General features: G+C 35.3%; 2 protein-coding genes across 10 annotated transcripts in view; one reads left to right on the top strand and one right to left on the bottom strand.

The window, feature by feature from the left end:
* The window catches only part of LOC132600459 (uncharacterized), a 34,070-nt gene that overhangs the window by 10,087 nt on the left and 1,859 nt on the right, over positions 1-22,124 (top strand). For 2 of the 9 annotated variants that reach the window (XM_060313637.1, XM_060313638.1), the window contains exon 4: positions 931-1,471. Coding sequence is in view for 3 of the 9 variants with exons in the window: in XM_060313638.1 (XP_060169621.1) it covers positions 931-938 (8 nt within the window). In the remaining 6 variants the exon portion in view is untranslated. Of the gene's footprint in view, positions 1-930; positions 1,472-18,150; positions 18,646-18,691; positions 19,067-19,145; positions 19,165-19,190; positions 19,378-19,404; positions 19,564-19,924; positions 20,046-21,054; positions 21,243-22,124 lie in introns of those variants that run through there. The other 7 variants (XM_060313640.1, XR_009567207.1, XR_009567211.1 and 4 more) reach the window with 7 other exon arrangements.
* On the bottom strand, positions 184-12,706 carry LOC132600458 (serine carboxypeptidase-like). Its single transcript, XM_060313636.1, has 8 exons — positions 12,327-12,706; positions 11,610-11,778; positions 2,045-2,164; positions 1,804-1,947; positions 1,566-1,716; positions 1,326-1,414; positions 946-1,207; positions 184-582 (listed from the first exon to the last, which is right to left on the bottom strand). The coding sequence occupies exons 1-8, from the start codon at positions 12,680-12,682 to the stop codon at positions 356-358; spliced, it is 1,518 nt and encodes a 505-aa protein (XP_060169619.1). The 5' UTR covers positions 12,683-12,706; the 3' UTR covers positions 184-355.

The following is a 22,124-nucleotide window of genomic DNA, read 5'->3' on the forward strand; positions in this document are numbered from 1 at the left end:
GAATAGTTTTGATTTTTTTTTTTTTTTTGTCTGTTGTTGTGTTAAATGGCTAGTCTGTTTGTGCCCTTTTCTTATTCCCCTGAATGCTGTTTGAGACAGTGCTCCTTATAGGTTTGAAATGATTTAACTATTTTGACACTGGCGTGATACACATAATTCAAGACAATGGAATAACAAATCATAAGAGCAAACTGTGTGCTGTAATATATGTTGTAACGCTTAATCCAATATCTTAAAAGAATAACATTCACCTGAAAAGGTTAAATGTATCTACATGATCTTCTATGTTTTGTTGAGATTATGAAGCTGTAAAATTGTTAATCTGTTTCAGTAAGTGTGGTTCTTGATAAACTTCCTAGGAGGACAATTTGCCTTGAGTCCACCTCTGGAGCATTTTGAGTGCTGCCTTAGGTTGGTCCATCGGCACCAGATGACCTGCATCTTTGACCTTGAGGAAAGTCAGAGGTCCATAGTTCTTTTGAATTCCTTTCTCCTCACCGTCTACTGTGAATGAAACAGACGGTGCAGCCCCGAAGCCCTCCTGCCCCGACCATTCTACTGCATGCACCCAATTTGAGTTTCCTGTCCATATCAAGAAACAATAGTTTAGTCGTCAACTGACACTGTGTTTTTATTATTATTGGAAAAATTACGTGACAATAACAACTTAAGCCCACTTATTATCCGTTTTAGCAATATTTTTAAATTATTACAATAAATAGCTAGATTTTCATTTTATAGCAGATTTTTACTGTATGGGTGTATGTATGTATAGCGGTAGTGTGTGTATGTATGATATGTTTTGGAAAAAAAACTAGGCTATGTTTTGAAAACTCAATAATATCGCCAAAATTTGTTATTAGGGAGCATAAATAGTGCTATTTATGAAAATTCCTCTTTTTTATTATTTGAATTCTCTTCTTGTCACAGGTGAATGACGCTTACCAAGCCAGTTGCAGATAAGGTCATACTCTCCGTCGTAAATGAGTAGATTGATACCATCCTCAAGAAGTGCAGGAATACTGGCTTCATGATTCTTCACCCAGTCCGTCCGCATAGCCTGATAAACTTTTTTACTACACGAGACAAAATCAATGGCGGGGGGAACACCTAGGGCTTCCTTAACTTGGGCATCGTTGAGGTAAGTGTCCACTCTCGAGAAGTCATAGCAGAGGTTTCCCTCGCAAGTCTTCCGGATATCATAGTACTGCAGGTGAAAAAAAGTTACAAAATCCATTCGTTTGTTATAAAACAAATATGCTTGTAGTTATATGACACCGCCGTCTCATGGAGAAAAAAACTCAAAAATGTTCTGAATTCTTTACGTTTATATCGCCCGCAATGGCCATTATACTGCTGAAGATGGTTGTGCAATCACTATATCCATCCGAACAAGCTTCTTCACTACCATTTGCTGCCAATATTTTCACAAAACATTACTGATGTCAATAATATGTGCTATTTCACTGTCCGTGTATGAATTTAACTTATGTACACTGACAAATGTAATATAAAATAACTACAGATAGCCGTTTTTTCTAGTTCTAAGTGGGATAATGAGTTACCACAAAGCTTAATGTCTTGTTGACATTGTGGATATAATTTGTTTATCTCGTCATAATCAGTTTGATTGATCAATTTCATATCCAAAGCATAGTCAGTGTCAGCTTTGTACTGGATTTCTGGGTTGGTGAGTCCATTACCAATGGCCAATCCCTGATCAAGTGCGTCATAATTAAGTACAAATTACCAAAAGTATTGAAAATACTGAGAGATGACTTGTTAAAATACGCGAAAAAATACCTTGAGGTTTATGTAAATTCCTTCGTTATTTTTGTTTCCTTGATGAACTCGAGAAGCAAATGCAGGAATATAATGGCCAGCGTATGATTCTCCAGTAATGTAGAAATCATTGTTTACATAATCAGGATGAGCTTTGAAGAAGGCCTATTGTAAAATTTGGATTAATATTAATAAAAATATGGATTTGTTAGTAAAATAGAAATTAAAACAAAATTCGAAAAAAGAGTAAAGGGGAACAAACCTGTAAGAAATCATAAAGATCATTGCTTACACCAGCTTCATTGTGACGAATGTCACTATCATCAGAAGTGTAACTAAAACCAGTTCCAGTTGGTTGATCAACATATATAAGGTTTGAAACCTGTCAATTCGAAATAAGTAACGGGAATATTAGTTTTCGAGTTTTAACTTCTGAAAATGACAGAATAAAAATTCTTTACACTGTTACTATATACAAGTATAATCCTTCTTATTCTTAAAAAAAGGGCGGTCTAGACATTTGATGCACGAAGCATCCCGTAACGAAAGGTCTAAGGGGTATAATGTAGGCACCCTGACTTAAGAACAAATGATTGATTCACGGTTCTAACTCGTGACTTATAATTCATGTGTAGACTTGACTTTTGTTTCAACTTCTAAACACGGTAATGTAAAAGAATCTTTACAACAATTTATATACAAGTAAAATCCATCTTTTTCTGGAAAGAAAAAAAAGAGTCCAATGCACGAACTAAGTTCACGCATGGTCAGATTATGTTGCACCTAAGGGGAACATAATTTCTTTCCACGAAAGAAAGGAAATGTTTCATAATGTAAGAAGTTTACCTGAGTACGATTTTACTACTTGAACTCGGACCTAGCTATATGAATTATAGGAAAGAAAATTTAACCAGTGGTCCGATACTTCCCTTCAATATCTTCTTATTCTCGACTAATGAAAAAGGATTCATTGAATAAATTTTTCTAGTTTTCGAAAAAGAGCGGCTATTGGCCTTTCGTTTCCGTGGAGGCAATTAAATGAAGATAGAGCACTATATAAAAGTCATATAAGTCACTTTGATAACATCACCAATTGCAAGTTAAGATTTTTTTAGAGTAAGAAAGACCCAGGCCACCACTCTCTACTAGTCCTGTTAACCGGTTTGAACCGGACCGGACCGGTAACCGGTTAACAAACCGGCTGGTTTCCGGTTCAAAAATCGGAACTGGCCACCGGTTCCGGTTTACCGGTTAAATAACCGAAACCGGACCGGTCCGGTTCAAAAGTGGCAATTTTTTTTTGTATATTATATATATATTATAGTATTTATTAGTATATTGTAGGTATATTTACATATGTTATATTTATTTATAAGTAAGGTTTATATATTAACTGACTAACAACAATACAGGCAGCATATACTATATATATATATATATATATATATATATATATATATATATATATATATATATATATATATATTAAGTTACATGCTTAAGTTATATTACATATACCTAAAATATACTAAGAATATACTTATATATATCAATATACTTAGGTTATATAACTTATATATATATATGTGTGTGTGTGTGTGTGTGTGTGTTTAAGTTATATGTATACTATATATACTTATATATTATAAATTAAGTTATTTATAGCTTAATTTTTTTCTAAGTTTATAAATTCGTATTTTATATTATAAGTATATTCTTAGTATATTTTAGGTATATTCTTAACTTAATATTAGTCATGTTAACTGGTTTGAACCGGGCCGGTAACCGGTTAAAAGTGTCGGTATAATGTTGTTGCATTGCTTCATGACCTAAAAGTGAATTATTTCCACCAATATCAATATCTAAATTAGGCGTTTCTTCCACAAACGTTTCCTCATTAAGCCCACGCCTAACAATACTACTACTACCGGCACAACGTCTAAATCTCTTCGCCATTTTTAAATAGAATTAATTTAAATCACACTCAAATAAATCACAAGAAAATGAATTGCAACAAATTAAATTGCTAGAATTAAATTGCGTAAATTAAATTTGCAAAAAATAAAGATAGAGTTGGAACGAAGGTACCAAATTGCCGGACTAATTTCCAACAAAGTGAAGGCGGCTAGAATTGCAAATCCATCAAAGCTACTTCGGATTGTTGCAAAATCACCAACTCCACCAACAATATTATAATTGCAAAATTAATAATTGAAACTATAATAAGACTTTATAATATTTATTTGAGAGAAATTTAAAGTGACTAACTGTTGCAAAGTAACTATAATTAAGAGATTGAGATTTGAGAGAAAGAGAAGAGTGAATTGGTGTGGATTAAAATGAAAATGGAGAGGGGTTTATATAGGGGTGGGGGATGGGTTAAAGTGTTAAAAAAAAGTTTGGGGGGTTTGGGGGGGCAAAAAATGAGTTGGGGACCGTTTGGAAACGGCCATTTTTGCAAATGGACCGTTGCCCAACGGTCCATTGGGCTGCCAACGGCTACAATTAAAAAAAAAAAAAAATTCACCGGTTTAACCGGTCCGGTTCCGGTTTTACCGGTTTAATCGGTTCCGGTTTCAAAAAATTGAAACTGGACCAGTATATAATAAATGGTTAACCAGAACCGGTTAACCGTTCAATCGGTTCCGGTTTTACCGATCCGGTTACCGGTTCGAACCGGTAAAACCGAACCGGTTGACGGGTTTACTCTCTACTACTACACTAACCCCCAAACAACCCCCCAAATTACTGTATGGCCCTTCCTACCACCATCAATACGGGACCACCCTTACCTATTCCACCGAAACCGCCAGATGTACCAATTGAAGTTATGGATCTGGACCCACCCAAAATTAATACTGCTTACTAGGTTGCAGTATTGGAAAAGTCGTCATTAATTGAAGCCAACTACCACACTAACTTGCCAAAGGCAAAGACTTTGAAATTGAATTCTCAGCTACTGAGGAAACGGATACCATTAATCTGTCAGCTGAAGACAAAGCAAGACTATACTTCCCTTGGAGACACTCCATTATAATCAAACTATTTGGGAAAAGATTCAACCGTCAGTTCTTGAAAGGAAAACTACTAGATCTATGGAAGCCAAATAAAAATTTGACTCTAATCTATTTGGGTAGTGACTACTACATCGTCAAATTTGGACTGGAGGAAAGCCTAACAAAGGCCCTCCATGAAGGACCTTGGTTCATAGCTAGGAACTTCCTCACGGTGAGAAGATGGCAACCAAATTTTATCCCCGCCGATTCTATAATTTCTTCCATTGCTGTCTGGATAAGGCTACCACAACTCCCAACCGAGTTCTACTACAAGGGGATCTTAGAGAGAATTAGGTCAAGAATCGGGAAACTACTAAAAATTGATACATGCACTTCATTTACCCTGAGAGGGAGATATGCAAGGATCTGCATTGAAATTTCTCTTGATTTCCCAGTGAGAACTTCCATTACCATCGAGCAACACTGGCAAAAAATCATTTATAAAGGTGAGGGTATCTTATGTACGGGTTGTGGTTGATCGGGCCACACAGTCTTGTGGTGTATTTTTTTGAGTCCCACCCCAAATCCAAAAACTGAAGAAGCAAGCTCCTCATCCTCTCCTCCAAAAAGAGCGAATGGCAAACAGTGAAGTTAGCGAAGAAGAAGAAGAGCTCGCATAAGGTTGCCCCACCAAGCCGGCAAGAGGGAGAGGGGAATCAAAAAAGAGCAATTCCACGTCAAAACATTCGACGGAACAACAGGTAAGTCCTTCAATCTCAAACTTTCATTAACCATGATCGGAACAGTAGCCCGCAGCCAAGTAAACAGCGGCGCCGTTGAAGGTGAGTATCAAAACCCTAGGGGTACTACGGAGAAGGGCGGGGATTTGGACCACAAAGGCCCTTCAGAAGTGGGCAAAAAGCCCTAATTAAGCCCAAATCGAATCCACAACCAGAATAGGGATAAAACCCAATCTATCAAGGGTATGGGCCACTTTAAACCCAAAGTGAACAATAAATTTGAGGCCCTGACTCAACAAAGTCCGTCCTCTACTAACTCAATTGGGCCCCCGGATATCCACCTTTTAAATAAAAAAGTCCAAGCTCAATTGAGTTTAGATAAAAACGGCATCTCTCCCACTAATACTGATACCCCTGAAAATAAATCAGAGGATAATTAGACCCCTATTACCTGTTCTCCTCGAGCACAACACCTTCAGGAACACTTTTCATTAAAAAACCAAACGTCTACTCCTAAATCGAGAAATATCCCTATGCAATTTACTAATTCTAATCATAACTACTCTCTAGACTCGACGACAGTTCTCACTTCCAATATAACAACTCCCATCAATGAGTCGAAAGATGATTCGATTGACATCTTTAAAAGAGAGCTGGAGCTTAATAAGTACCACCAACCAGTTAATCTTTCTCCATTTTCCTCTTTTTCTAATCCTCCTCCTACTAACCATGGACTGAGAACAAACACCACTACCACTAACTTTCATCTCAAGACCCCTTCCCTTAAATCATCCTCCAAAATCGTGGTTGGAGATTGGACTACAGGGTCGACCTATCTCGTTGAATTTGATGTTAGGGAACCAACCAATAACCGTTATAGTCCAGGACTCATCCTATCTAGCGCAAGTGGTAGCAGAGGGATTGAACCAGGGGATGCTCAACTACGGTCATCATCTATAGATGTCGACCTTGTTGAAAGCTTTCAGCCAGAGCTTAGATCAAGGCCTAACACCCTAGATGCTATCAACCCTGATAGAGGAGGCGACGAAGGAAATAACCTTCTTCCCAAACTTGGACTCAGAATTCCTTCAAAGAGGCCCTCCCTTTATTCTATGAAATCAAACAGTACCAGCCTCTGTAATGGTAGACTCGACAATAGTAACCCCAACTCCCCTAGAAGAACTAACCAGTGCTCAAAATAAGGTGCTAGAAACCCTGAAATCAAACAACAGGGAACTAGAAATCATGCTAACTCCCTGGAAGTACCAAAGTTAGATGCAATACCTCTAGAAAAACTTCAGCTCATAGAGATCAACAATCCACGTAGTGAGCTACTAGTAGTAATATGTCCCAGAGACCTTATCAAGTTCGGACTAGGCATCAAATTACCTTTGATCTCGATAATAGGGAATTTTGCAGTAGTTTTGAACCCAGCTGGGAGTCTGTCTTAGGAGAAAACTCAGGAAGCAACCTCACCCTTAATGGGAAAGGGGAAAGAGGTTATGAGGGAACCCTAGAATGCACCAAGGAAATCTGAGTTTCATATTATGGGGTGCGAATAGTCCTGAGTTTAAGAGGCACTACAAATTAATGGTGGGTTTGCATAAACCTTCTATGCTAGTTCTGTTGGAAACTCGTATGAAGGACTACAAAGCCTTTACTGATGCAATGGGGTTCACTGGGCAGTTAGAATCGCCTGCTATTGGGAATTCTGGAGGTATCATGATTATGTGGAAGGAGGAGCTCTTGAAGCTGGAGGATATCTCTATCAATTCCCAAAGCATCCATACCATTGTCAAGGTATTTTTTCCTCCTAAAACTTGGTTCTTTTCTACTGTGTATGCTAGTAACACTTTTAATGATAGGAAATTACTTTGGGAGTAGCTGACTACTATTTCTGATACTATAACTGAGGAATGGTTTGTGGGGGGTGATTTAATGAAATTCTTAAAGCCTCGGAAAAATTTGGTGGAAATAGTATCAATAATAATACAACTAACCACTTCTGGGATTGTATTAACTATTGTAAACTTGTTGATTTAGGTTTTAAAGGGAGTAAGTAGACTTGGACCAACAAAAGATATAGCAATAGAAATGCCCTTATTTTAGAAAGACTAGATAAATGTCTTGCTAATGATGATTGGATAAACCTCTACCCAGAATGCACTGTTACTCACCTCCCCAAAATCCACTCTGATCAGTGCCCCATGTTTGTTAGATTGGCTAATGACAGTGTCCCCATTGACAAGCCTTTTAGAGTAAAGACCACGTGGTGCAACCATCCAGGTTTTATTAATATTGTCAAAGAGTGCTACCATAATCAGTCTGACCTTACTAGAGCAAACTATGATTTCCAACTTAAAATTCTTGAATGGAACAGAGTAACCTCTAGTAATATCTTTACTAGGAAAAGAAACATTATTGCTAGACTGGATGGGGGACAAAAGTCTCCTAAATACCAATACATCACTTACCTTCAAAACCTTGAAAATATCCTTACTAAGGATTATAGTGAAATTCTTCAACAGGAGTCTGAATTCTGGAAACATAAGTCTAGGATTAATTGGCTTACTGATAGGGATAGTAATACTAAGTTTTTCCATACATCCATCATTAATAGGAGAAGAAGGAATATAATCCTTACTCTAATGAATGATGTGGGAAACTAGACCTATGACCAAGCTGAGATTAAAGAGCACATCCTTAGCTTCTACTTTAACCTTTATAACTCTGAGTAGCCTCTCTCTAAGATGAACCATAGCATAAAACCTTCCATCTATGGCTCCACTGCTGAGGATGACCATACCAAACTTACCCTTTCCCCCAGTAACTTAGAGATCAAACAAACTGTCTTCTCCTTCAAGCCTTTCAAAGCTCCTGATCCTGATGGTATCCATCCTTTCTTCTATCAAAAATATTGAGCTGAAGTTGAGAACTCTATAGTGAGCTTTTGTAGAAATATTTTTAGTAACTCTAAGATGGAAGAAGAAGAAGAAGAAGTAAATTCCACTTAGCTTTGTCTTATCCCTAAGAGTGCCAATGCCGCTGTTCTTAAAAACTTCAGACCCATTGGCCTTTGCAATACCCAATATAAAATTATTACCAAAATTATTGTGCAGAGAATCAAGCCCTTTCTTGCAAACCTCATTGGGCCAAATCAGGCTAGTTTCCTATCTAATAGAAGAGCCTCTGACAATGCCATTATTGTTCAAGAATACCTTACCCAATTTAGTAAAATAAAAGGGAAAAATGCTAATATGATTCTTAAGATTGACCTAGAAAAGGCTTTTGATAGAATTGAGTGTTCCTTTATTAGAGAAACCCTTATCTATTTCAATTTTCCTCAAAGACTTACAAAGCTCATCCTATCCTGTACCAGCACTTCTCCTATATCTATCCTAGTGAATGGTGGGAGAATAGAGTTTTTTAAGCCAACTAAAGGAATAAGACAAAGAGACCCCATCTCCCCTTATATGTTCATCCTTTGCATAGAGATGCTTTCAAGGAAAATTAACCAGGAGGTAGACCATCAGAACCGGTTCCCTATCTCTAACTGTAGGAATGGCCCTAAGATTTATCATATGTTCTTTGCAGATGACCTCACCCTCTTTGCTAGAGCAAATTTGAAAACTGTACTACCATAATCAACACTCTGACTAGCTTCTGTAATAGCTCTAGCCAAAAGATTAACACTGCTAAATCCAAGGTCATATTCTCAAATAACCGTAGGACAGAAGATAGAGACCTTTTTGCAAATTGCCTTACCATCAAAGCTAAAAACCCCTTTGCGAAATATCTAGGATTTCCCATATTCCACAAGAGACCTACCCATAGTGACTTCCAATTCATCATTAACAATCTTAATTCCAAGCTTGCAGGATGGAAAACCAAATTCCTTAATATGGCTGGTAGAACAACCTTAGCAAAATCCTCTCTTACTAGTATTTCCAACCATGCTATGCAGTACATCAAGCTCCCTAGAAAGACTAATAAGCTTATTGACAGAACCCAAAGGAAATTCATCTGGGGCACCACTAATGTCAAAAGAAAATGCATTTACTAAGCTGGCAAACTGTTACCAAGTCTAAGGAGGAGGGGGGCTTGAGAATCCAAAAAGTTGAGGTAAAAAATAAGACTATGCTTACCAGTCTCACTTGGAGACTTCTTAAAAGACCTGACTCCTTTGGGCTAAAGTACTAATTGCTAAGAATAGTCTTAAGATAAATTCTTCCCTTACTTCTAGAACTTGAAAATGCATTATTGAGGGTTATGATATCTGCAGGAAGGCCATACATTGGACTGTCCATAAGGGTAATAAGGTTAACCTTTGGCATGATAATCAGTTGTCTCACCTAGAACCACTTAGGAATATTATCCAGGGCTAACTCAATAGGAATACAGAGCTCACTAGAGTGGAGGAAGTCTGGAAGGATGGGCAATGGGACCTGGATAATTTATCTTTTGACCTTCCTAAAGACATTAGACATTCTATTGCTAGAAGCCCCATCCCTCTCTCTAGTAATAAAGAAGATCTTATGTATTGGGGGTTGACTGGTAATGGCATCTTCTCCTCTAAGAGTGCTTATAAGCTTATTGACTCCCCCCTACATGATTTAGGCACAAACAACTCCTTCAACTGGATGTGGAAAGCAAAAACCCCAAACAAGATCAAGTTCTTCCTTTAGATCCTAGCACATAGCAGACTCCCCACCAACTCTTTCCTTTACTCTATAGGACTGAATATCTGTCCCCATTGTAAGTTCCGCGGTTACCAAAATGAAAACATTGCCCATAGCTTCTTAGACTGTGGTGCAGTCCAAAACTTCTGGACCCAAGCTAGGAAGGATAGTTGTGACAACATGAACTTCAATCTCCTCTTTGTTGATAATTGGGAAACCACCTGGAAAAATATTAAGGGAAGAAAGTTTAACAACCTGCTTCAATGGGACACCCTTATTCCTTACTTCCTTTGGACTATTTGAACAACTAGGAACTCAAATCTCTTTAATAACAAGCATGATTATCCCTCATTTAGGGAAGCTTATGGTAGGGCCATAGAATATGACCAGCTCTGTAACCATTTCAAAAAATCCCTCCCTAGAACCTTAATTAATATTAAGTGGCATCCTCCCCCTAGAGGGTACTTCAAGCTAAACATTGATGGATCGTGTATGGGTAACCCTGGGACTAGTGGAATTGGTGGAGTTATTAGAAATTCTAGAGGAGAGTGGGTTATTGGTTTTATCAGGCATTCCTAATTCTACTAATTTATCTGGATTATTAGCCATATTGTAGGGTCTCAAACTAGCTTCGGACCACAAGCTCCTACCCCTAGAAATCAACTCTGATTCACAGGAGGTAATCTCAATGCTGAAAAATGGTCACATTCCTTACAGTGCTTTTATTTATGAATGCAGATTGCTGATGGATAAGCTGGGAAACCCCGAGATAAAATACAGCTATCGGGAGCAAAACAAGGTCGCTGATCTGCTAGCAAAGGAGGGAGCCAAGAAAAAACTTTTTGAAAATGTGAAAGTAGTAGTAGTTCCTCCTATGTTTGTGAGTAAGGTTTTTTGGGCAGACATGTTAGGAACTACTTACTAACGTTTTGTGATGGGTTGTAATATAAATACTCTAAATGAGGCAAGCCCCGAACATGCTTGGGACTCGCTCCCTCCTTAGTTGTAATGGTTTTACTAGTTTTAATATTAAGTATCTTGATTTACAAAAAAAAGTCATATAAGTCAATAACAATAGTTGAACTAAAAAAAAAAGTCATACAAGTCAATAACAATAGTTGAACTAAAAAAAAAACAAAAAAGTCGTATAAGTCAATAACAAGAGTTGAACTACTTTTGAATTCAATTTTTTTTTTCTACTAATGAACAACCAGCAGTCAAAAGAAGAATAGTTAGTTGGTGAAAAGAAACTTTGCATGAAAGAAAAAACTTCAATAAGCCTGTTAATATATAGTAACAATTATCATATCCAAAATATACAAACCAACTTTTCTTGGAATGAATTTATACTATAAAGTAGAGAAAATACAAAGTATATTTCTTAATAAAAAAGAGGAGGAAAGAACAAGAACCTTGTCCCATCCAAAATCATTCCAGACAAGAGACATGTTGTCTAATATTTTAAAAGGTCCATTTTCATAAAACAAAGCCAATTCACTGCCACATCCTGGCCCTCCTGTTAACCATATCACCACTGGATCATTCTTGTTGCTCCTCGATTCAAAGAAAAAATAGAACATCCTAGAACAAACAAAAACAAAACATCTGCATTACTAAAACAACAACCCATGATGAACAAAAAACAAAGCAAAAAGAAGAAAAAACTGGCAAACATGCAGTATTCCACGTTCACTTAGGGTCCAAAGCAGTGCCGCACTCAAGAAAAAAAAAATTGAATTAGACAAATGTTATGATGATGATACAATCTGGTTGACGGGTATGTAGCATAAGCAACCTACCATGATGCAAACATCAAATGACTGATTCCACAATTCAAACCCGTGATTTATAGGCAAAAGGGTCAGGGGGTTCGAGTCGTGGCCCGATGCACAATAAAGTATTCCGTGTTCACACAGGGTCATGGGAAAGACAGCATCTCAAGGGGATGTAATTTAATTAGCCTACCTTACAGTCAGACTAATTCTACGACTCGAAACCGTAACCTATAAGAGGTCATAAGGAGACAACTTTACGGTTGCTCCATGTCTTCCATCCCGAACAAAAAGAATATAGAAGAAAGAAACTCAAAGATGGCATTGAAATATAATCATAGATAAAAAAAATCAAACCTTGCAGCTTTAGTATGTACAAGAGGAAAATAACCAGCATGATGACCCAAGTCTTGGACAGTGGAACCAGAATCACCAAGACAAGATAAATTCAATTTCTTTTCAAATAATCCCCGCTCATAATTAGCTTCTAGTGCACTCTTTTCCTTTGAAGAAACTATGTTGATATCACGTTTAGGGAACAAATTAAGTTGCCTGATGAATGTTTCAGCCATTGTTGTTGGGAACTTTTTTTGGCTCATAATAGAATCATCATGAGAAGGCAAGAAAAACTTTGGTGATATTGAAAGAGCAATTTGAGAAAATGAAACAAGACATATTGTAAGAAAGAGAAGAGAGAATGAAGTCGATGCCATTTTTTTCTTCAAGATTTCGAATGAAGAATATTGAGTTGCTAAAAGGTTGTTGAGATTTATTTATAAGGAGGGAATATGAGTGTGAAAATGGATTGTTATTATTTATTGTTTATACTCCCTCCGTTTCATAATAAGTGTTTTTTAGGCTTTTCAATTTTTTTTTTCAAAATAAGTGGTGTTTTATGATTTCAAGAAGACTTTGGGTACATTCTTCCGAGATTACCCTCATTTAAATAGTCAAGATTCATTAACTACCTTTTATTTTTTATAAAATAGTAAAACTTGATTAGGGTTAAGTCAGTAAAAACGCTCCTAATTTTCTAGGAGTAAACAATTTCTTAAGGATTGTGCATGAGTAAAAAAATCACTTATTATAGAAAGGAGGGAGTATTTATTATAAGTGTGTGCGCGTGTGTGAAAATTAGAAAGAGGGGGGAAAGTAGGAGAGGGAGGAAAGAAGGAGATGGAAGCAACATGGGATTTAATGTTTTACAATGCTATTGGACAATTAGCAACTCTTGAGGGGTAAATAGCTGCATGAAAAAGGGAATGATGTATTTTCTCTATTCAGATCTTTTTATATATTTCTTGGTTTAATTATCAAAGAGGGTTCGATATTAATTAGGCATTAATTTCACATTTGACGTTATCTTTTCTTTATACAATAACATTATCTTTTTGGGGTGATAGTTTTTTTTATCCTTCAATTATTGGTAAATTCTGATTTTGGTCTTTGTGATATATATATATATAATTTTTAAACGATTATTTTTACTACTGCACTATTAGTGGAAATGCGTTTGACCAAGAATTAGGTAAAAAATTATTTAATAAGCTACCAGGAGCCTTAGGAAGAGAAATAGAAGATAGATGGAATAAGAGAGACGGAGTAGTACAAAATCCTAATCTAAAATGGTCTATAGGACATAGAATACAACATATAATGGATATACTACAAGAAAAATGTACCCATATACAGATACAAAAACAGCTAAAACAAAATGAAATGAACTTTTGTAAAAGCGTGGTTTACACTACACAAAGCTACGATAAGGACAATTACAAAAAGAAAAGGCATAAAAAATACAGAACACATTATAATAGAAATTATCCTCAATATAATAGAAAGAAATATTATCTTAGAAAATCAGCAGCCAGAAAACTTTATTTAGACAGAAATAGGCATGTAAGAAAATATCGAACAGAAAGGAATTATAAAAATAAACTAGAATGCTTTACTTGTGAAAGTGTAGAACACTTAGCAAATACATGTCCAAAAAGAATAAATAATAAAAAATTATTTAATAAGCTACCAGGAACCTTAGGAAGAGAAACAAATTAATGATTAAATGTCCATGTGTTATGTTGAATTTGTATTGTTACTCCATATGTTGAGTATAATTGTTTTTAATTTCCAAAACAGCACATTTGAATTAATGAAAAATTAAATGTGCATAGTCAATTATCACAAGGTACTAAACCAGAATTTATTTAAATTGGAGGACCAAAAATACTACTATCCTTTTTTAACTAATATTTTGGTTGCATTGTTTTCTTTACAGTGCTGTTTAACTTGGACAATTACTAATTCTTTCGTAAGGAATTGGTTTCAAGAAAAAAGGGAACGATTCTTTCTGTATCTTTTTCCCTTGTTTTTTTTGTTGGATTATATAATATGTTTTGCCTTTTACATATATTAGTACAGAGGATTCACTTGGTATAATAAACAAAGTCTGACCTTTGGGTTACCATTTTCTAATGGAAAGAAATATTTCGTTTCCCACCTCTCTTTTTTTTTTTTGTTTTTTTTTTAAATTTTAAAAATTAAAACTCAACATTATTACTTTTTTTGTCCTTTTAACAAGATATTTTATGCCTCGCGAATCTAAATGAGTCGGATCATTAAATTTTATAAAAAAGTATTTTTGTTTCAAATGATTTCCCTTTAGTTTACTGCTCGTTAGTAAATGGGAAACTCACACGATTGCCCCTATCTTGGGGTGGTCTTTAATTTTTGCCCCTCAAATGGATGATTTTTAATTTTTATTCTTCGGCACTTGAAGTAATAAAAAAGTGATCGAAAATATCTTTGGCATTCTGGGTTCGAATCTCAGCAGAGTAATAAAAAAAAAATCGCAAGGCAAGTTCTCATAGATGGTATGCCTAGTTAGGCAAAGTTACGTAGAAATTTTGCCTTTTCCAGCATAGTTCTAGAGAAATTATGTCCAACAAAACATAGTTTCTATGTAACTTTACCTGAATAAACATATTTTTTTGTGAAACCTTACTTGCTAACTTGTTTTTTTTTTTTTTTTTTTATGCTGGGGTTTGAACCCATAATATCTGATTTTGTAGACCTGTGAATAAGAGTATTTTGGTCCACAAACTTTCATTAAATGAGAAGAAGAGATAAAAATTAAAGACCGGTCCATATGAAAGACAATCCGCGCAAAAACTTGTTAGTAAATTCGAGTGAACTCTTTATGATTCCCGTTTGGACCTTTTTATGACATGTAATCCCCCTAATCCAAAAGTCAATGAGTCCCAAATTATAATTGTATTTTTAGCTTAGAAAGAGTTTATGTTTAAGGGGACAATTATCCTTAATTGGAGGGAGTTTCTTTTAATCAGCATTGAAGAGATGGAGGGAAAAAACAATTGAAATGTGAAAATTTGACTCTGTTTTAGTGTTTCCCCTTTAAGGTGTTGTTACTTGTATTATCACCAGCATTAGAGAATCGTTTACATGATTATTATAGATGGATTTAATTAGCGATAATAAAGGGTGTATATAAATGGATATAATATTTAGAAACTTTAAATACTGAAGGGCAGTGTGCTAACAATATCTTAAATCAGACCTGTCCTTAAATCAGAGCTGTCAATCACACTAATTGTGAAATTATTAATTTAATTGGGGAAATTGATACTATAATTAACAATTTAAGTTTGTGATTTCAGCAAACGCAATTAGGGATGCTTATGGGGCGATTTTGAATTAAAACCAAAACCAATCCATTCTAATTGGTTTTTAAGATTCTTAAAATCAAACCAAATATAATACATACCATCGTTTGAGTCGATTTTTCGGTTTTTCAAGAAAACTAGCGTTACTTCCCTCTTTCATGTTTTTCTCCTACAATTAGGAGAGAATTTTCTATTCTTTTGTAACTTATAATTTGTCATTACTCTTTTACTGTGGTAGCTATAATATTCTTGTATTATGGAGAAGATGTCTTAGGATTTATAAGTAGTTTTAATTAAGTGAACAAAGTTTATAAGAAATACAAAAAACAAATATAGGTAAATTTCATAGTTGTTGGCAATGGTTGGCTGAAAGCTGATGGGAAATACTCCATTCAGAGTGGGTATTATTGGAGTAAAGGAGATATGGAAGCATGGTAGGGGTATAGATGGATATGGAGCAAAGCTAACATCCCAAGCACTGTTTCATTGGATGGTTAGTAGCACAGAACAGGCTGCTAACAAGGCAAAGGCTGAAACGAATGGGAATGATATCAGATAAGAGCTGTGTTCTATATGGTGGGGCAGTTGAGAGTATTGAACACCTTTACTTTGACTGTCAATTCTCAAGAGCTTGCTTAGATGATATACTAGTATGGTTGGGGGTGAGAATACAAAACAGTGAAGTCCTAGGCCTTTGGAGAAGACTAACCAAGAGCAGAAAAGGGAAGAACTGCAGAGAGTTCATCATAACAATAATAGTAGCATTGATCTACAGTATATGGAGGGCAAGGAAGACAACAGTTTGGCATAAGACACTGCCAATGTCTAGACTTGTCTGTGATATGATCAAGCAAGAGGTTTACATAAGTGTGGCTAACAACATAAAGAGGAAAGAATGCAGATATGGAAGGCAGTGGATAGAAAGACTTTATACATGGATAGCAGCTTACAAAGTTGATATATAGTTTACTTATTTGATAATAGATTGTACTAGGACCAAGCTCAGGAGTAGATTAGGATTTTGTACCTCTTTGTCTGGTGATTAATAAACCTCTTCTTTTCACCAAAAAAATTTCATAGTTGTTTCTTTGAACAAAAGAGTTTTGAATTCATAGATTTATTTTTAGAAATAGGCTTGAGGTATAAAGTCCATTAGCCTATTAGAGATAAATAATGTTTTTACTGGAAAAGTATGCAAATTATTTAAAAGTATTTATAAAAATTATTATTATATATATTATATATATATATATATATATATATATATATATATAATATAATTATGTATAAAATTTGTCGGTTGGTTCGGTTTTTTCTTCGGTTTGCTTTTAGTAAAATCAAAACCAAACCAAATCCAACCCAAGTAAGTATCGGTTTATTTAATCGATTTGGTTTAGATTTCGATTTGAATCGGTTTTTAACCAAATCGTGAACACCCCTAAATGCAATATAGTCACACAATTATCTCGTCATATAATTGGAAAATTCCAACTAATTCAAATTTACACCGAAAAGTCCCACTATTGGGCCCGACTTATTCGGATCCGAGCAGGAAAATCCTACTTTGAGCGTAAAATGATCCAAATCAAAGGCGATTTTATATATTCAAGATTTAAAACCCGAGACTTCTGGTTAAGGATTACAGAATATAATACTTATCACTCTACCACAAAATAAACATAAATAGAATGTGAAAGAATGCATTTTTACTAACAATAAGGGTATTTTTTGTACAAAATGAGAATAAATACTAAATAGTATAATTACTTCTACAACAACAATAACGCATCAAATGTAGAATGTTCTATAATAGACCAACTCCCTGCTCTTCTTCCTCGTAAAAGTAGTCTAACACACGGCTATCTACTACGCTTCTATCTTTATCCTCAATTTCCAAACCTTTCTGTCTAGGTTCATCTCCTATGTAAGCTGAAGATGTGTCATGCCTTGTCTAATCACCTCCCCGAGTTCTTTTTAGGCCTATCTCTATCTCTCATAAAATCTACAATAGCAAAACTCTCACACCTCTCGACGGGCGCTTCGACACACCTCCTCTTCACATGCCTGAACCACCTCAATATCGCTTCACTCACCTTTTATGTCACGGAGGCCACTTCCATCTTGTCCCGTATAACTTGTTTCTAATCATATCTCTCCTAGTATGCCTACACATCCATTTGAGCATCCTCATCTCCTGTACATTTATCTTCTGAACGTGGGTTTTCTTGACTTACCAACACTCTTCCCCATACAATAATGTTGATCTAACCACCACACTGTAAAACTTATCTTTAAGCATTGATGACACATTCTATCACACAGTGCCCCGGATGCGATGAGCAACGTCATCATCAATCTCCCCGTTTTCTAGAATTTTAGACTCAATTGACCCAAGTACGATAGGATGAGAATTATAATTCAAGATAGTATAATTATTCAAAAAGTATTTTACTATTTTCTGCCCTTTTTTGTAGAAAAAATTAGTATCCAAAAAAATAAACATAAATAAATAAAATAGATACCAAATTATAGAGGGACCAATAACATATACTCCTACTATATTCTCTTTTCATCATTAACGTATTTTGTGAAAAATACATTTTTTTTTCGACCAAAAAAAAAAAAAAAACATACCACATCCCCGATTCAAGTTCTCTCACTCATAATAGCAATATTTCTCGTTTGGACAAACAATATTCTGAACAAGAAAACTCATTAAGCATAACCTGAAGAATCCATCAATGAATCCAGAAAGTTCTAATAGCCAAACAAACCCCAAGAAAAGAGCATTAGCAGAAACTAACAAAGACAAGCCACCAACAACACTAAATTGCATGGTTGTAGCCATTGATCACAATAACCTTTTTTACAGAGTCTGCTCAACATGTGAAAAAACTTTACCTGACCCTTCTCCAATTACCCATTTACCCTTTTGCAAATACTGTAACCTTAACAACCCTGCTTCATCTGGTTCTAAACGCCTCTTTCGTGTACTTGTATGTAATTTCCTATTCTTTTGTGCCCTTATTTGCAATTTCATGTACATTTTTGTTTGTGAAAAGGTGTTTTTTTTTGTGTGTCCTTATTTGCAATTAATGTACATTTTTGTTTGTGAAAAGGTTTTTTATTTATATCTTTTGTGTCCTTATTTGCAATTTAATGTATTTTTTTTTTTGTTTGTGAAAAGGTTTGATTTTTTATTTAATTTTGGCTTTTTGGCTGGTTTTTTTCACCTTATTCTTTTGTGTCCTTATTTGCAATTTAATGTTTTTTTTTTTTTTTTTTGGTTTGTGAAAAGGTTTGATTATACATAGATTATACAAGGTTATACACCTATTATACATCCCCGGCTATTTGGCGGCTAGTTAGGTTAATTCTTGATGGAAAAAAAACACTTGTGCTGTTTTTTGTGTAAAGGTTTGATTTATTTTCCGTGTGTGGGTATTTTTGGGTAGTAGTAAATGAAAAAAGGGATCTTCACACAAATAGTCAACACTGTTTACTTTTTCTAACTGGTATACATAGCTTATACAAGGTTATATGCTTATTATACATCCGCCGGCTATTTGGGAGGTTGTTTAAGTTAATTCTTCGTGAAGAAAAACACTTATGCTGTTTTTAGTGTAAAGGTTTGATTTTTTTGTGTGGGTATTTTGGGTAGTCGCAAATGAAAAAAGGGATCTTCACACAAATAGTCGGCTGGATTCACTGTTTACTTTTCCTAACCGGTATACATAGGTTATACTATTTAGGTTAATTCTTTATGAAAAAAAAAACACTTATGCTGTTTTTTGTGTAAAGGCTTGATCTTTTTGTGTGGGTATTTTTGGGTAGTAGCAAATGAAAAGAGGGATCTTCGCACAAATAGTCGATACTGTTTACTTTTCCTAACTGGTATACGTAGATTATACAAGGTTATACACTTATTATACATCCACACTTATTATACATCCACCGGCTATTTGGGTGGTTATTTAGGTTAATTCTTCATGAAAAAAGAACCCTTATGCTGTTTTTTTTGTAAAGGTTTGATTTTTTGTGTATGGGTATTTTGGGTAGTAGCAAATGAAAAAAGGGATCTTTACACAAATAGTCGATATTGCTTACTTGTCCTAACTGGTATACATAGATTATACAAGGTTATACACTTATTATACATCCGCCGGCTATTTGGGAGGTTATTTAGGTTAATTCTTCATGAAGAAAAACACATATACTGTATTTTGTGTCAAGGTTTGATTTTTTTTTTTTGTGTGGGAATTTTGGGGTTTGCAGGTGTCTATAGCTACAGAGAAAAAAGTGATTGTGGTGATAATGTTCGATAGGGCAGCTAAGGTTTTGTTTGGTTGTTCTGCTGATGAGTTCTTTGACTTTGCAAAGACTCGCCCTTTTGCTGGTAACTTAAATTAATCTCCATTTTTTTAGTTGCATTTTACAATGTCAATTTCACTTATGCTTGAAATAAGTATTGTCAAACCTCTCTATAAGGCGTTGTTTGCAGGAAATTTTTGGCTGCTTTAGTGAGAAGCTGTTATAGAGAACATGTAATATAACATAATATGAAAATCGGTTCCAAGAAAAGTTACCCGATATAGTAATATGTTGTTATAGAGAGGTCTGACTGTTATAGTAAATCAAAAGCACACTTTTTTTACTTGCCTCTATCATCAAATAAGAGTTATATATTTAGTTTCCCTTTTCGCTTTGGGAATTCTATGAAACAAAAAAAAATAAAAAAATGAAAGAAGTAGAGAGATGATGAAACTTTTTCTGTAGGAATTGAAAATCCTAATGAAACTTACTCCAATTTTTACGATAGTCTTTTGATTGATGACGCCCCAAGATGGTTGACACTATTTTATTGCGACACAACTTTCACGACTTTCAAGAATTCCAATGTATTAATCTTATTCAAATTTCATATTTTGTTGAAATGTTTCTCCATGAAAGTAAAGCATTACTTTAGTGTTTTCTTCTCCTATTGCTAAACTTAATACTCCCTCCGTCGCAATTTATGTAATAGTGTTTGACTGGGTACGGAGTTTAAGAATGAAAAGAAGACTTTTTAAACTTGTGGTCTAAAATAAGCATAGATTTTCTGCAGCTATAATTCATCTCATTAAGGGTAAAATAGGAAGTTTAAAGTCAGATTATTACTAAATATAGAGAGGTGTCGGTTTTTTTGGGACCGACTAAAAAGGGAAGAGTGCCGCATAAATTGGGACGGAGGGAGGATATAAGTTAAATTAATATCTTAAATTCCGTATCCTGTCAAAACTTGTTAATGGAACAGAGAGAGTATTTGGTTATGGGCCATAAAAGATGGTCCAAGAATCTTATAGTTACAATGTTTTGCTGGGCCATATGAAGAGGATTCTGACTGTTTTGAGAATGCTTTTATGCAGCTGCAAATGCTGGTAAAGCTTTGGAAGGAGAGATGTTGAAAGTCACCTTGTCCCAACCGAAGAATGGGAATGCACGGCATCTACGAGTGGCATCAGTTTTGCCATTGAAAACAGGTTTTCAGCCTGTGATCGAGACCTTGAGGGAACTATATCAAGCAAGAGGTGGTTCATAGTGCTACTGCATTCAGGTGTTTTTGTATTGAACGTGGTCCATCAATTCGTTGACAGAAAGAACATGAATGCGTCTTTTGTTAAGTATTAGTTTTCTCCTTTAAACACGCCATTCTGACCTAGCAGACCATGAGGCACGCTTCCATTGTTTTAGTTATGTATCTTATGGGAGCTTTAAACAAAATGAGAAGTCAAAGGGTGTGTTTGGTATGAAGGAAAATGTTTTCTTGGAAAACAAATTGATTTCTTACTTATTTTCAAGTGTTTGGTAAGTAAGCAAAGCAAATATTATCCCAAGAGCATTTATATGTAATCTAGCAAAATACTATGGGGGTGGGATGGTAAAGGGGTGGGAGTTGGAGGTGCTCGGTGAGTGGGGAGGAGACAGTGACTTGGAATTTAACTTATTTTCCCTACCCCCATTAGGGAAGTCATTTTCCTCATTTGCTAGGAACTTTTTTTCCTAGAGAAAATATTTCCAAAACATTTTGACCAACCAAACATGAAAACATTGGAAAACACTTTCTGGAAAATGTTTTTCTCCATATGAAACACACCCTAAGTCTTGGGTAGCAGCTCAAAGTTTGCTCAGTGTGCCGTCTAACAACATCAATAAGCACACATGATTCTTTGCCCCATGCAATATGTTCAGTCAAATGAGGATATCTGAGCTTTAAAATAAACAATCTTTTGGGATTAAGGTCTCTCTATCTCCTAAGGTTGGGGTAAGGTCTGCGTACACTCTACCCTCCGCAAACCCCACTTGTCGGATTACACTGGGTAAGTTGTTGTTGTAAAATAAACAATCTTGAAACTGAACTGGTTTAACAGACCGGAAATGCAGGGGATAAGTATATGGTCTTTCAAACTGGAGAATTTTCTTCAAGTTTGGTACGTCG

The sequence above is a fragment of the Lycium barbarum genome, chromosome 6 (assembly GCF_019175385.1).
Source record: "Lycium barbarum isolate Lr01 chromosome 6, ASM1917538v2, whole genome shotgun sequence".
Classification (NCBI taxonomy): Eukaryota; Viridiplantae; Streptophyta; class Magnoliopsida; order Solanales; family Solanaceae; genus Lycium; species Lycium barbarum.

Excerpts from the sequence above, each read along its gene's own strand:
- LOC132600458 (XM_060313636.1), bottom strand. The coding sequence starts at position 12,682 with ATGGCATCGACTTCATTCTCTCTTCTCTTTCTTACAATATGTCTTGTT. Across the intron at positions 11,779-12,326 it reads GTACATACTAAAGCTGCAAG|GATGTTCTATTTTTTCTTTG; the intron begins GTTTGATTTTTT and ends TGTTTGTTCTAG. Across the intron at positions 1,208-1,325 it reads CCATTGCGGGCGATATAAAC|TACTATGATATCCGGAAGAC; the intron begins GTAAAGAATTCA and ends TTTCACCTGCAG.